Source organism: Vipera berus, assembly GCF_964194415.1.
Source record: "Vipera berus genome assembly, contig: HAP1_SCAFFOLD_276, whole genome shotgun sequence".
NCBI lineage: Eukaryota > Metazoa > Chordata > Lepidosauria > Squamata > Viperidae > Vipera > Vipera berus.
Window position 1 is genome coordinate 562 of NW_027673476.1, and position 16,053 is coordinate 16,614.

At 41.9% G+C, this 16,053-nt stretch overlaps 1 protein-coding gene across 1 annotated transcript; it reads right to left on the reverse strand.

The window, feature by feature from the left end:
• Positions 1–620: 620 nt before the first annotated feature.
• Positions 621–12,542, reverse strand: LOC308679358 (tektin-2-like; the record flags this gene model as incomplete). The annotated part of the gene is made up of 8 exons (XM_081346966.1): positions 621–704; positions 1,602–1,745; positions 3,634–3,741; positions 6,577–6,691; positions 8,039–8,182; positions 8,311–8,516; positions 9,908–10,033; positions 12,387–12,542. The coding sequence occupies 8 exons, from the start codon at positions 12,540–12,542 to the stop codon at positions 621–623; spliced, it is 1,083 nt and encodes a 360-aa protein (XP_081203092.1).
• Positions 12,543–16,053: the final 3,511 nt, after the last annotated feature.

The window sequence follows — 16,053 nt, forward strand, 5'->3', positions numbered from 1 at the left end:
ATGGATAAGCTGACACTTGACTTTTAACCAAAATACCATTAAAAATGCACCACCGACAGATAATACGATCCTCAACATTTTCATATGTTTTAATTTTCACCATTGGCTTATCTGCAGGTGGGGCATTTTTCACGGTATTTTGGTTAAAAATTCGAAGTTTGGCTTATGCGTGAATGGGTGTATACACAGGATTTATGTATTTATTTGGTTCCTTTGAGTCATTTTTTTATTCCTCATGACTGTCTAGACTAGAGTTCTCCAACCTTTCGGGATTGGTGGTGCAGAGCGGGGGAGGGAGGAAAAGAAGGGATGGTTTGGGGGGAGGAAAATGGATGCACGTACCCAAACACCCATTGTTTTCACAAATGGGGCTGTGAACATCTGCAATGCTCGCGTGAGTGGGGCTGTGCTCATGCACACACTGGCCAGCCACTCATGGGGCACGTGGCCCATAGGTTAGGGACCCCTGGCCTAGACAAGTCCTTGCAAATATTTTGGCAAGTTTTCAGAAGTGGCTCGCCATTGCCTCCTTCCTTGGGATGAGAGAGAGTGACTGGCCCAAGGTCACCCAGCTGGCTTTGTGCCTAAAGCGGAACTAGAACTAAAACACACTCTACAACTTACTGTGATTGTGCCAGTTTTTGCTTTAATGCAGCTATTGTGCCTTCTAGTTGATGAAGTTCATCTGTTAATCCATGTTGAGCCTAGAGTTAAGGAGAAAGTAATCAAGCAATTCAGGATTCAGAAAATAGGCCAGACTGATCAGAAAAGTACCATTCTTTCCACGTTGCCACCTCTGCTATAAAGAATTATGTTCTGCCTTCTTCACCCTAAACTGCAGTCGTAAGTCGAGGTGGCCACGTGACTGGAAGTAATTTTACAGCCTTTTTCGTGGCAGTCATTAAGTGAGCATAGCTGTCGTCAAGCAAACTTATTTATTTGAATGGATGTTTTTTCCCCGGAAACAGGCAAAAATGCCAATTGCAAAACATGGTCATGTGACCACAGAACACCATGACCAGTTGGAAAGCTAACCCACCTGACATGCAGTCACATAGCCACGGTGGGTGGGACAGCGTGAACACTTACAATGGCCAAGGTTGCTTCATGGGTCACAAAGTACCTGTTCCGTGGCTGTTGTAACTTGTTGTAAAACAACTGATTGTTAAGTGAGGATTACCTGTACAGACAACAGTCACCCTCAGTCTTCTTGCATCTAAATTAAGTAGATGCTAGGATTCACCCAAACTAGAGTACTCCACAAAAGCCCTGTGAAATATATGGCATCTACATCTCTGTGAAGTCCTTGGTGCTCTCTGAGCCGGGTTGTTTTATTGCAGACGTTTCATTACCAAACTAGGTAACAACATCAGTGCATATCAAGAAAACAACCAAGGGCACATCAGGAAAACCACCAAGCTCAGAGAACACTAAAGACCCCACACCCACAGTTCAACCCTGAGCTACAAATAGTCTCTTCTATCGGTATCTACATCTCTTTCATGGAAATGTCGTCCTGACTTTATACATAAGCAGAGACTCAGTGCAACCGTTATTTCTTATCCACACTGTTCCCTTCTAGCCTTAAAAACATTCTGTACCTGGTCACGGCAAAGCTCCATATTGGGACGGTAAGTCCGAGTCTCCAGGCGAGTGTGAACCAATTTCAGACTGGCTATTTTCCTTTGGAGATCTTCCTCCAAACGTCTAATGTCCTCCTCCATTTCAGCAATTTCTTCCAATGTCTGGAAGGGATACAATTATGGTTTGTTTCCAGAAACACCAGGCAGAAAACGTAGAAAGCCTGGCTGACCAATTCCTTAGTATTTTTCCTGGGGATTCAAAAATAATGCCAACTCCACGTAAAAGGCAGGCATAGGAATGGGGTTAAAGCTCATTTCAGGATGAATTTTTCACACAGAAGCTCCTATAGCAGGACCAAGAAAGATTTGGGGCAGACTTCAGGAGAAACTAATGCTACATATATAAACACAAGCAGTGTGAAGCTCTTCCTATGGCAATCTTCTTCATTAGTGTCTTCCATAGGCATAGACTTCAAGTCCCAGAATTCTCAGCAATGGCTGTGGTGGCTGGGGAATTCTGGGAGTTGATGTTCACACTTCTGGAGGATGCCCAGAGAACTTCTGGGGAAGTTCTTTATATCACTTTTCTTTTTTAGCTAGCGATGAGTGATATCAAACGAGGAGAGACATGGAAGTTATGATGATGTTGGCAGGGGAGCAACTGAGCAAGGAACAAAAGTCCACAAGAATTAATTTAGCTTTGCTCAGCCACTTTTGAGTTCTTGTTTATAATTTTATTATTTCATTCATTTGATGATTTTTTAAAAAATTCATGTTCACACTGAGACCTCTACTTACCAAAGAGATCACTGAATTAACCCTTTTTTATATTTGCACAATGTTTTGAATCTTAAGTCCTCATAACTTGCTAACCCAGGGCTCCTCGATCCCCAGGCCGCAGCGCAGTCCCCATTCAGAACCGGGCCGCAGAAGTGACGGGCGAGGACACGTGCATGCAGGTCCACTTGTGCAAGCAGTGGGAGAGCATGTGTGTGCACGCTTGCCTGCTGTTCACGCTGAATCATCTCCTCTCCCCCCCCCCCGCCTGCCAGTTCACAAAGCCAGAAAGGTTGGGGACCACTGTGTTACCCCCCTGTCTAAACCAGAAGACTAGATCTTTAAAACTTCCTTTTCCTAGGAGTTGTCTCTGGTTTGGCACACTCTGACCCCATCTCTTGCTTTCAACTACCACCTTGGTAACACCTGTTGCCACCAACATAGGTCCTTCTGACATATCCAGCATAGCCAGCCTTGGTGATTCAGGAATTCTGGGAGTTGAAGCCCACAAGTCATAAAAGAGCCAAGGTTGCCTACTCCTGCTTTAGCTTATCTTCAGATGACCCAAGTACAGGTAATCCTTGACTTACGACCGTTCACTTAATGATGGTCGAAAGTTATGACAGCCTTGGCAAACCCCTGCTCAAAAAAAAACCCCACCCTCACACCATCCCCGCAGTTACAGGATCACAATTTGAGCACTGGGCAACAAGGTCGCATTTAAAATGCTTGCAGTTTCTTGCCGTCGTGATTTGCAATTGTCCAGGCTTCCAACAAGCCAGAAAAACTCGATTCACTTAACAAACCACGTGATTCGCTTACTGACTATGGTAAAAACGGTCACAAAATTGGGTCCGGTCACGTGATGACTCATTTAACAAAAGTATCACTTAGCAACTTTCAGTCATAACTGTGGTCGTAAATCGAGGACTGCCTGTTAATTCTTTAATTCTGTGTTCTTTGGGGAAGGGAATGCGTAAAACAAGACGAATCTGCTCCCTTCATGTTGAAAAGAAGGACCAGAAGGGCATCAGTTTCCCAAATTCAACTTCCCTCTTTCCTGCATTATTCTCACAAGAAGGGAGAGGAGGCATTATGGGAAATCCTGAGAATTAGCAATACTCTGTTTAGTCCCCTGGGCATCTCTCTGAAATTAATCCATGTTACCAGCCGGAGAAAACCTCAGCTGGACCCAAATTCAATCTATACGTGCAAACCCTGAAATGAACTCTTCACAAATTTGATCGGTCTCCTGACCGAGCTGAAGACTAACGTTCTTTTCTTGCCATCTCAGCTCATCAAGAGCTTTTTCCAGGTCATGGATCCTCTTCCGGAAAGCAAATTCGGTAGCCACACGTTGAGCTTCTAACTCATTGTCAGTCTAGAAAGGAAAAACTCAAGTCAAAAGAATAGACAGAGAAACTGCAATTAAAGAAGTGTGAGATTCTTCTCCTTCTAGGGCTAACAGCCATTTCGCTTGTCCGCAGGGGTCTCCATCGGACATGGTCAGAAATTCAAGATGGAATTCGCAATGATGCAACTGAAATGCCACCTATTTTTATGTAATACACATTTTTTATGTAATACACATTAGAAATGGGTGGACCTTATTTTGCACCATTACAGCTGCCATTGTGAGGTTTGTTTTTCCTACCATACACGATGGACGTGCTTGCTTGTCTCTTTGTTTCTTTGAGTCAATACGTTTTGCAGGTTTATACATTTAATTTCAAGTGTTTAAAGGGCATACCAGTTTTGGGAAATAAATTTGGCTGACAACAAGAACTGGCTGAAGTCATTCAATGTACTGAAATTTCAACCCGGGCTTTCACATCTAAATTAAGCATTATATGTCCTGAATGCACATATCACTATACCTACCACTGTTGTTTTTTTTAAAGCATTGACTGCCAGAATTATGCTACATCCATTTAACAATGGGGGGAAATTCAGAAAGAAACACACACACACACACACACACACACACACACACACACACAATGTAATTTGTCATTTTCTGGATTCTTTCTCAAGCCATAGAACAAGTACACAAACAATAACATCTATGTATATTATTTATTTGATTTAGATCCTACATTTTCCCCCACAACAATAACCTTGCGAGGTAGGTTAGGATGAGAAAGAGTGACTGGCCCAAAGTCTTTCAGTTTCAATTATTATCCATTTATTATCAAAATCAGACATCAAGAACAGGTTAAAAACAAAATCCTCCTTATTCCCAAATAGTATACTATAAGACAATGCATCTCTGTAGCATTTTGTCTGAAATTTTCAGACAGGTTTCTCTAATGCCCCTCTTATAACTCTCTTATTCTGTTTCTTCTAAAGGTGAATCCCAAATATATAATTTAATGCTGTCCATTTAAGGGACAAAGTTGCCTATGAAATGAAATGAAAGAAAAGGGTCTTTCTATATCCTAAATTTTAGACACTGCTCCTATTACCTGGCATATTACATAGATTCATTGCCATAATTCCATAGTAACTTCTAATGTAACAGTAGTTTTAGTGGTTGAAGCTCGGAGACAGAGGAAATAGTCCGTATATTATTTGAATGCCAACCGGACTGTGGGGAGGGGAGGGGAGAGAGAGAGAGATCTTAGATTGCAGGTTAGATTGGTGTTTCTCAAGCTTGGCAACTTTAAGATGCGTAACTTCAACTCATGCTGGCTGGAGGATTCTGGGAGTTGAATTCCACACATCTTAAAGTAGTCAAGCTTGATAAATACTGTATTACAGGGCTTTTCAACCAGTGGTACGGGTACCCCTGTGGTACATTGGCACTTGGCAGGTGGTACGCGACCATCCTAGAAAAGTGGTAGCGGGGGAGGGGAATGAGCTGAACCGGTGGCAGCACCGCACAAGCCTAAGTGAGAGACAGGTGGAGCTGCAGGGCTGTCGGCTCAGTGGAAGCACCAGGATCAGCACCACTTTCCAGCTGATTGGTGTTTCAGGGCTGTCAGGGCTAACTGGAAGTGCCAGGATCAGTGCCAGGCTATAGCTGGAGCTCGGCACTGATCCCGGTACGTCTGCTGAGCCCAGAAAAAGTGTTGATCAGCTGGAATGTTGCAGCATCCCCAGGGTCTTGTGATTTACATTCAGATGCTTGGCAACTGATTCATTTTTATGACAGTCACAGTGTCCCAGGGTCCTGTGAAGTGACCAAAACCTGCTGCAACCACCCAGCAGATGGGGAGGGGGGGAATAAAAACCAAACACCACCCCCTGCTGCCAATCCTCAACAGAAATGCTCACAACAGTGGACAGGAGGAAGAGCGCCACTGGGCGGGCAGGCAGGTGTCTTGCTCGGCTGTGGCTTGGGGGGCACTTTTTTCAGTGCCATTGTAACTTTGAACTGTCAGTTAGCGAACTGTTGTAAGTTGAGGACTACCTGTACATCACTTTTTTCCTTTTGGGGGGGCGGTCATCAAGTTTTTGACACCTTGCTAGGCAACTGGTGGTACTTGTATGTTGCCATATCCTAAAAGTGGTACAATGGGTGAAAAGGTTGAAAAGCCCTGCTGTATTAGACGAAAAAAAATTGGGAATCCATATATACAAACAACATACAGATAGTCCTCAGCTTACAACCATTCATTTATTGACCATTCAAAGTTACAACAGCACTGAAAAAAGTGACTTGCAATTGGTCCTCACATTTGCAAGCATTCTAGCGTGATCAAAAATTTGCACATCGGCACCAGCATGTATTTACAATGGTTGCAGCACCATTTGTGACCTTCCTGGCTGGCTTCAGGCAAGGAAATTCAATGAGAGAAACCAGATTTGCTTAACAATCGAGTGATGCACTTAACAACCAAGGGATTCAATTAACAACTGTGGCCAAAAAAAAGCTGTAAAAATCAAGTGCTTTGCTTAGCAATGGAAATTCTAATTCTAATCCCAGTTGTGGGATGTCTACCTGTATTTCATGTCTAATCAGAACCCAAATGTTACCTAAACGAAACAATACTAGATCTGCAGGTATGGATCTGATTGGGCTAAATTGCAGCGTGGAAGAAACAAAAATATGACTTGTATTTTCTTTTAGTTCCGCCTTTTACTCTACTTTGCTATACATGGTCTTATTATTGTTCTATATTTTGTATTCTGATATGGCTTAGTTGTTGTTGTTGTTATTATTATTTTGAAACAATTAGCTTGCTGTCATTTAGCCAGAAGCAAAACAATTGACCTGTGCAATGGTGAGAGCGACGGCCTCTCTCAACTCTGTGGATGCTTTCATTTCTGTCTCTGCCCGATCCGTGTTGTATTGACTGAACTGGTCCCACTGCTCTGGTGTGATTGTTCTACAAAAGCCAAAAACATGTTCCATTGGTTTGGTTATTTAATTCGAATCCATGCCACTTTCAAACAGACACCCTCTTTCCCTCACTCAGTCTTCCCAAGATTCGACATATAGGTGAAAGAAAGAGTGCCCATGTGCAAAATCAGCACAACATGTCGGAAGGGGGTAAAACTCGCCATGGCCAACTACCCGTGGGACCTCTCACCACGGCCAACTTGCTGCGGACAAACCCGCTGCAGGACAATTCAACAAATACAAAAGTTACTTCAATGTTGATGGCACCATGGCCAATCATAATAAAATAAAATTGATCCAGAAATACAAGAATTACAATAATTTCGATGAAAACTTAAGCCATCAGCATTAAAAGTAACTGAATGAAATGATGAATACAGTGTTGAACTGACCCACAGGGAGTCATCCCACTGCGAGTTGGCTGTGGCTAGTTATCCCATGGCAAGTTGGCTGTGCCGAATTGGTCATGATGCATTGACTTAGACCCCAGCCACATAACACCACTTCTTTGCAAGATTCACTAGCTCTGTGTCAGCTTCCAAGTGCCATTCAAGTTATCAGTTAGCATCTGTAAACCCTGACAAGGCACAGGACATGGCTTATTTCTGTGACTGCCTCTCATAATGTGCACAGCAACGGGGTCTCCTCCTGGTACCCAGATGGGGTGCCAGACTTTGAATAATCTCTCTAACGCTCAGATGGCTCTGACTTAGCTGGCCTTAAAGCAAGTCTTAAACACATAACTATTTCCTCATTGTTTGGATACAGATGAGTAAGCTCTCAGTAGACAATAGGTTAAAAATAAGCCAGATCGTCTGTTATTGATTTGATTGTTGATTGTTGTTTTTATTTATGCCACTTGGAGTAAATTGCCCAAAGTTGCATTGTTTGAGTTGGATGACCACATAAATCCAAATACATAAATATATAACATTTGACTAGTTGGGAAAGTATGAGAAGTCTGTTGAACTGGAAACGGGGCAGACCTGGGTCCCATTGCAGTTTCCTGTCCAAATCCTATCAAAATGAAGAGTAGGCTAACACACTTTTTGTGGGCAACGTGCTTTCATGTATTCTCTTGAGTTAGCCCATTTGAAGTACCTTGGTAGGAAAAGTGTTGTCCTGGGGCGCACCATTTCATCTGATTAAAGGTTATGGGAATCAGAGTTTTAATAGTTTCAAAATAAGTAAATAAACTCCCAACTCTACATGATATCATCTAGACCAGGCATGTCAAACTCACAACATCATGTGATGTCACGAGACATATCGGGACTGTTTTGCCATTGCCGGCAATGGGGTCCATCTCTCTTTTCTAGGCGTTTGATCTTACCCAATTGGCAACCGGGTAGGGTTGACTTTGTACGAAATATTGGGAGAGTTGACACTGAGTGAAAGACAGGTCTGGTCGATCTCCAGGGCTTCCTTCTTCCCTCGGTGATCGAAATTTAACTGCTGCCGGGCCTCCTGCAAGAGACTGAGAATGATAAACCAAGACTGCATTAGAGCAAAGACAGTCTTTGTCTTCATGAGACACAGTCCATGAACCTACCATAAGATCCCCATCACGACGTTGTGCTTGCCCCTTTGAATCTTTGGACTCACCAAAGCTGCTCAAAAGCCTCACTGACTTTCTGCTGAAGGTCTCTCTTGGTGGCATCAATCACTTCCACTTCCTTGTGCAGTTCATCCTCCACATGGTCCTTCACTACATCAATGGCTCGGCGGCTCTCACGGAGAGTAAGGTTTTCAATGGCCACATCTAACGGCAGGTTTTTAGCTTGGAGGGCACGTTCAGCTGCCTCCTTCATCTGAAGAGGGAGGTCAGAATAGATTAAGCAGGAGAAACAGCAGAAGCAAGCAGGAGACTAGCCAAAACAAGGGTGGAGAAAAACAGTAGGAGACAGCAGACTCATTCTGTGGAAATTGCTAAGCACATTGGTTTGTGCTTAAATTGTAAGCCGCCCTGAGTCTTCGGAGAAGGGCGGAATATAAATGGGATTAAAATAAAAATAAAATAAAATAAATTGTTTGCTGAGGCTCAGCTTACATGCATGGGCAGGTCTTACCAATTAATTCATTCAACGAATCAACGAATCTCAATATTAGGAGCAACATTCTAATGAAATGCATTGTGCACCATAGCAGTGTATCTTGATCTGTGTTTTTAAAATATTGGATTTGATATCCATCTCACTATCACTGATAGTTTACAGAGGAGCAGGCAGGAAAAAACTGTACTGCTCCCTCAAACCTAGGGAAGAGTCTTGTGGTCTTCTAAACTTTTTTGCTCCAGGATAAGAGGAAATGGAGGTGGGGGGGGGGAATAAAATCTAGACCTTCTGCCCACTGGGCAAAGTAATCCTGGAGCAGAAAAGTTTGCAAAAGCAGAGAATATTTGTGGCTCAGGTTGAACTCTGGGGTCCTTGCTGCTCTCTGAGTGCATGGATGGAATTACCTGGTGGTGTAATGAAACCTCTGCAAGAAAACAAGCAAGGTCACAGAGCACCAAGATCTCCACAAAGAAGAGCTGAAGCAATGGACAAAGAGGGATTTCTCACTTCCCTTTTCCACTTCCTCATGCACTGGGGATTCTGGTGGTCTAAAAATATATCCCATAAACAAACAATAAGTATGTTCCTGGAAGAGGAAAGTCATGCTAACATTTGCATTGTTTGAAAGGTTTTATAACTCAGCAGTAGATGTTTTAATAAGGAGAAAGAAGAGAAGAAACATGGCATTAGAGGGGGGGAAAAAGTGGTCTAGAGAAGGAGTAGGGCAACAGTGGTACTTGAGACCCAACTTTATGGCCATTATAGGTCAACATCGTTGGTATAATCTCATACCACTAGGGACCATGAAACACTTCAACACCATACTCTCATTTCTCTGATTTAACATTGGTTTTAGATTACGGACATAGCTCAAGACAAAATAATGTTCAACAATTTTGCACCACTTCATCCTTGCTGCTGCCCTTAGACTTTCCCAAAAAAGTTAGTGCTAGCTCCAGTCCACCCCAAATCTTGCCTACCAGAAGTGTGCAAATGCTCTGAGCTTAAAGTGGCCACTCCCTATTCAGGAGGAATGCAGGATCTGGTTTGGTGTTGTGTCTTTAGAATGAACTGCGGAACATGGGAGATTTGCCACTAGTTTCCTGGAGAATGGGATGGGGTGAGGAAGACATGAGTCCATCACGTACCTGAGTCAAGCTATTTATTTCTGTGTCAATGTCGGTGAGGCACTTATCCAGAGTTTCTTTCCATCGATTGACAATGTCAAGACGCTCATTAAGACGAGTGCGGTTGTCATGCTCATCCCATTTTGTCTGGGGAAGGAAAAAAGAAGTCAAATCACTGAGATAGCTCAGTTCTTGAGAAAGTGATAGGATATAACCAAAGAAATGTATTAAATAGAGAAGGTGCCCTCTAAAGATAAAATGTCCTAGCTCAACACTAAAACGCTTGAAGATGACACTCCCTTAACGGTAGAGTTCTTAGCAAGCCTGCTTTCCTTGATCTTACAACACAGATGCAGCTTCAGCCCAACACAGGTTGGCCTTGGAGGTATGGAGACCTTGCCAACCAACTTTTAAACATGACAACCAGCCAAATTATCAGAAGATATTTGGCAGCTAGTGCCGCACCATAGCAGAGGTCTAGACACGTCCATAAATACCTGGATTGCATCTTCTAAATGGCCCTCAAGGCCCATGTAAAGTGGGTTGCCATAATCCACCATGAGATGACAAGAACAAGACTGATTGTCAGCAGAGCTTCCTGTTCCAGAAATGGCCACACTTGTCCAAAGGCTTTCATAACCATGGCACCCCTCTGGTATTCAAACAAGATCCAAAATAACCCAGCGTGCAAGCCACTTCTGTTCACAGGAGCACAAGGGCATTCAGAAGCTGTTGGTTTCAGAATCAGAGTACATTCTTGCTGAGATGAAACTCTTTTTCTCCTTCCAGACCTGAATGGTCACCAAGCACCAAGACAGGATCTCAGTGTTTTGCTACTGGTAGCATTATCAGCTTCACTTCTGCATTTTCAATTCATTCATTCATTCATTCATTCATTCATTCATTCATTCATTCATTCATTCATTCATTCATTCATTCATTCATGCACATTCTATAATCTCCCAGAATTTGAAATGGACACCTAACATTAGAACCATCATTAAAAAGGCAGACCAAAAAATGTTCTTCCTGTGTCAACTCAGAAAGTTCAGACTATCCAAGCATCTGCTGCTACAGTTGTACAAGAGGAATTACTGAGTCTGTCATTTGTAACTGCCTGGCTTGGCGCAGCAACCAAACAGGACAGGTACAGACTTCAATGGATAGTTAGGACTGCAGGAAAAAAACAAGCAACCAGTCTGCCTTCCATTGAAGACCTGTATAGTGCATGAATCAGAAAGAGGACTCAGAAGGTATCTACAGACACACACACACACCCACATCCTGGACATAAAATGTTTCAACTCCTCCCCTCAGGATACTGTTATAGAGCATTGCATGCTGAAACAACTAGACACAAAGATAGTTTTCCCCTTATGCCATCACTCTGCTAAACACCTAATTACCACAGTAATTATGTCTAAAGATATTTACCCATGTAGTATGGTTGCATTACTATTATCCTTCTAATCTTTTCTGCTACCTTCTCCTATTGGTATCTTATGATCATATTACTTTGTAGTGGTATATACACTGAGAGCTTCAGCACCGGAGACAAATTCTTTTTACACTTGGCCAATAAAGTATTCTATTCTATTCTATTCTATTCTATTCTATTCTATTCTATTCTATTCTATTCTATTCTATTCTATTCTATTATTCTATTCTATTCTATTCTATTCTATTCTATTCTATTCTATTCTATTCTATTCTATTCTATTCTATTCTATTCTATTCTATTCTATTCTATTCTATTCTATTCTATTCTATTCTATTCTATTCTTCTATTCTATTCTATTCTATTCTATTCTATTATTCTATTCTATTATTCTATTCTATTCTATTCTATTATTCTATTCTATTCTATTCTATTCTATTCTATTCTATTCTATTCTATTCTATTCTATTATTCTATTCTATTCTATTCTATTATTCTATTCTATTCTATTCTATTCTATTCTATTCTATTCTATTCTATTCTATTCTATTCTATTCTATTCTATTCTATTATTCTATTCTATTCTATTATTCTATTCTATTCTATTATTCTATTCTATTCTATTCTATTCTTGTCTAGTCTAGTCTATTATTCTATTCTATTCTATTCTATTCTATTCTATTCTATTCTATTCTATTCTATTCTATTCTATTCTATTCTATTCTATTCTTGTCTAGTCTAGTCTAGTCTAGTCTAGTCTAGTCTAGTCTAGTCTAGTCTAGTCTAGTCTTGTCTAGTCTACTCCATTCCATTCCATTCCATTCCATTCCATTCCATTCCATTCCATTCCATTCCATTCCATATTTTCTGTTCTGTTCTGCTCTGTTCTGTTCTCAATTTATATACTGCCCATCTCACAAATGAGTGACTTTGGCCAGCATATTCATTTCATGCACGTTTTCACAGATGCCCTGGAACAGTTACAGCATTGTTTCTCAACCTTAGCAAGTTGAAGACATGTGGACTTCAACTCCCAGAATTCCCCAGTCAGCATTTGCGCACCTGGTTATTTGTTTCATTGCGAAGGATCCGGGTTTCTTGCCTGATCTGGTGGGAAGCAAAGCGTTGGCGCTCAGCATTGGTCGAGAGGAGGTCAGAATTGGTATGCCAGTCTGGCAGTGTGAACCTCTGGCCTGGCTTCAAACTCAGAGTGGCCATGACTGTTTCCTGCTGCAAAAAAACAACAACCAAGAAAAGCATAAGCCATGGTTTATTTACATTGTGGTTTGTAGCTTTAGTTTGTTTAATAAACCCATCTTGCAAATGAAGAAACCCATCATTGTTTGTTGTCCTCCTGTTTCTCCTCCTCCTTCTTCCCGGTTCCTTGACAGGCATTATTAAAGGCATTATTAAATATTTCACATTAGGCAAATATGAAACCTTGTTTTTACAGACATGAAACTTGCCTGATTTAAGTACAGATGGGAAACTGGTGACGTGCCAATATTCTTCAATGTATCAGCTTAATGGCAAGCAGTATATTTAAGACAAAGCTGTTGTTAATCATCAGGTCAAATTTGGCATGCTCAGTTGGAATAATGGAAGAGAAATCTGTTTATTTTCTATATTTTGCAGTTCAGTTCTCTTATCAAAAGATCAGCAGATTAGTAAAAAAGAATGTCTAAACATGCATTAATTCAGGAATGCAGTATGCAAAACCAAAAGAAAAGTCTCTCTCTGTCTCTCTCTGTGTGTCTGTGTCTGTGGGTTTGTAGCTATGTGTGTGTGGAGAAAAGCAGGCAAAAAGCTACTGACACTGGGACAAAACATCATGCAAAATCAGGACGAAATGAATTTAAGGGACGCAAAATCACAAACTAAGAAAAAAAATTCTCCAGAAAGTGTAAAGGTAGTTCAAATTTACGTTGCAAAAACAAAACACAAAGGGTCATTTTATCATACCTAGTGGACTTCGAAAACAGCCAGAAAACATAGAAAGATAACAAAGAATTTTAAAGATCAACTTTCAACTAAAGGCAAACTGGTTTTGTTGTTGTTGTTGTTGTTTTTACTGGGATTACTGGACAGTCAATTAAAAATGAGTCACAGAATACTATTTTTTTATATGTTCCCTGCTGCAAGATTCCTATGAGTGAAAATGGAAAGACTCTTAAGATGTCTACAACAGAGGAATGCATGATGAAGGTGACAGAGATGGCAAAATTAACTTGCTTGATTAGAGAAAGATCAGTAACTATATTTATTTGTGACTAGAAACCTCTTGTTGGACTTTTTGCTGGAAAAAAAAGAGAAAAGTGAGCTTGCAATTTATGGATCCGATGATTAGAAAGGGCAGCTTATAAGAAAGTAGGAAACTATGATGTTACCGTAGTAGAGAGAGAAGATAAAATATAAATCTGTTTATAACAGATGTTAAGAAGATCAGAAGTCACTTCTTTAGAATCTTTTCCCTTCCTTTTTTCTATATTTCTTTTTTGCTTTATGACTTTTCTTTATTCCTCTTTAATTCAAAAGTTTTTAGTTCTGTTGAAAACCTTCTTCCATAAAAGTTATTTTTTAAAAAAGAAATGGGATGGTGGGGGGAAAGCAATATAAATCTCATAGCTTCAGCGATGCCACAAACAGAGCTCATGAAAATAATCCAGAAGTAAATTCTACTTCTGTATTATTATTGTTATCGTTGTTGTTGTTGTTGTTGCTGCTGCTGCTGCTGTTATTGTTATTAATTTACTAGGCCTTCAACTCCAGTAGAGTTTAGGCGGTGTACAAAACTAGAAAAATATATACATATCAACATCTAAAAACATAAAATCAGACAGACAGGAGGTTAGAACAGCAAGGCTCAACCTTGGCGATTTTAAGATGGGTGGACTGCGACTCCTCCCAGAAGTCCCCAGCCAGCTTGCAGTCAAGAGAATTCTGGGAGTTGAAGTCCACCCATCTTAATGTTGCAAAGGTTGAGAAACCCTGGGTTAGAAGACGGAAAGTTTTACAGTTATGTTCTGCCGGAGAAGGAACGATAACTCTAGATGATTTGGGATATTGCGGTAGAAAGAGGAAAGCTTTTCTCCCCTTAATTTGGCACCTTCCACTCACCGACTCTCTTCCACTTGGCCTCTGCTCCCTGCAGCTTTTCTCTGTTATCAGCAAGGTTGCTAAGCACACTTTAGAAGGTTGCCAGGCAACCACACTCTCCAGGAGCCAATCAGAAAGCATTCCCTGCAACTGTTTACAAAGGAGGAGCAGGGGACCATGGCAACCATGAGATGTTAAGTAAATGCTTCAAATAGTGGAAACTGCTCTTAGGGCAAGTTTTTGTTTTTTTAAGAAGGGTAATTTGAATTTGTTCTACCAGCAGCAAGATCTGACTGCTGGCCCAGTGATGGATTCTACTGCAAATCAGGGCTGTTTCCAGAGGAGGCAGAGGAGGAGAGGACCTGGAGCTTATGGAGCGAAGGAACTGGATGAGGCTGTCGGCAGGCCCAGAGGAAGAGAGAGAGGCTTTTGGGGGAGTTGGTGGCAGCGGCAGCAGCGTGCTCCAGGGGCGAAAAGAAGCAAGGCCTCTTTAAGGAAAAGGTGGAAGAGTCAGGATCAGAAAAAGGAAAGAAGGCGAGGTTGTCAGAATACAAGCGAATTTGAGGGCTAATCCACATGGAGCCCCATTTCCATCTGTCCTGTGTGCCATCATTCACTCCCTAGAGACTAAAATGGACAATGTGAAATTTGAGCGGGCCACGAACAAGGAGTATATATCGGAGGTGGTGACCCTTTGAGAGCTGTATGCAACGAAATTTCATTTTGATGTATGCCAATTGGTGTACATTCAAAGTGACAATAAAGTAAAGTTATCATTATTTCAAGTGGGAGGGTTGCAATAAGAAACAAGAGACATTTTAAAAAAGAAAACGCTCCATGACTGAAGAATGCATTTCCATACAGAAACTCTTGATTTACCCTGTTGTTGTGGTTTTTTAAAAAAAAATGTGTAACTTTTGTATTTCACAGTTCAATCTGAGCTACAAATATTCTCTTTTATTGGCAGCTTTTCAATCCTTATCGGTGGTTCAAACCTTATTGGTGATTCAGTAAGGCATTTGATAAAGTAGACCACAACCTACTTCTTGATAAGATAGAAAAATGCGGCTCAGACAGCATCACCACCAGATGGATTCATAGCTGGCTGACAGGCCGTACTCAGCATGTGGTCCTTAATGGAACTGCATCTACATGGAGGGAAGTGTGTACTGGGGTGCCCCAGGGCTCTCTTCTGGGCCCAGTGCTCTTCAACATCTTCATCAATGATTTGGATGAGGCAGTGGCGTAGCGTGGGTTGTCAGCACCCGGGGCAAGGCAAGTAATTTGCGCCCCCTCGCTCTCGCACCGCACGCCTGGCACCCCCCTGGTGTAAGAAGAATCGAGCCTCCCGCAATCTCCCGTCCCCCCCCACCCGCCTGAAATTCTTGCCCGCTTTCACAGACTTGTTCTTTTACACCGGCTGCAAGTACCAGGAGCCAAAGGCAGCCTCTCCGAAAGCCTCACACCCAAAGACGCAGGCACGCCCACACCGAGGAATGCCGCTGCTGGCGAGGCTCGCAGACGCCGCCGCTGCCGTTCTTTCTTTCTCGTTCGCGGGAGCGCGCGGCGGCGTGCGCATACAGAGGCGTATATAGACCCAGGGAGCCGCCGAGCCTTCCCCCACCCGGAGAGA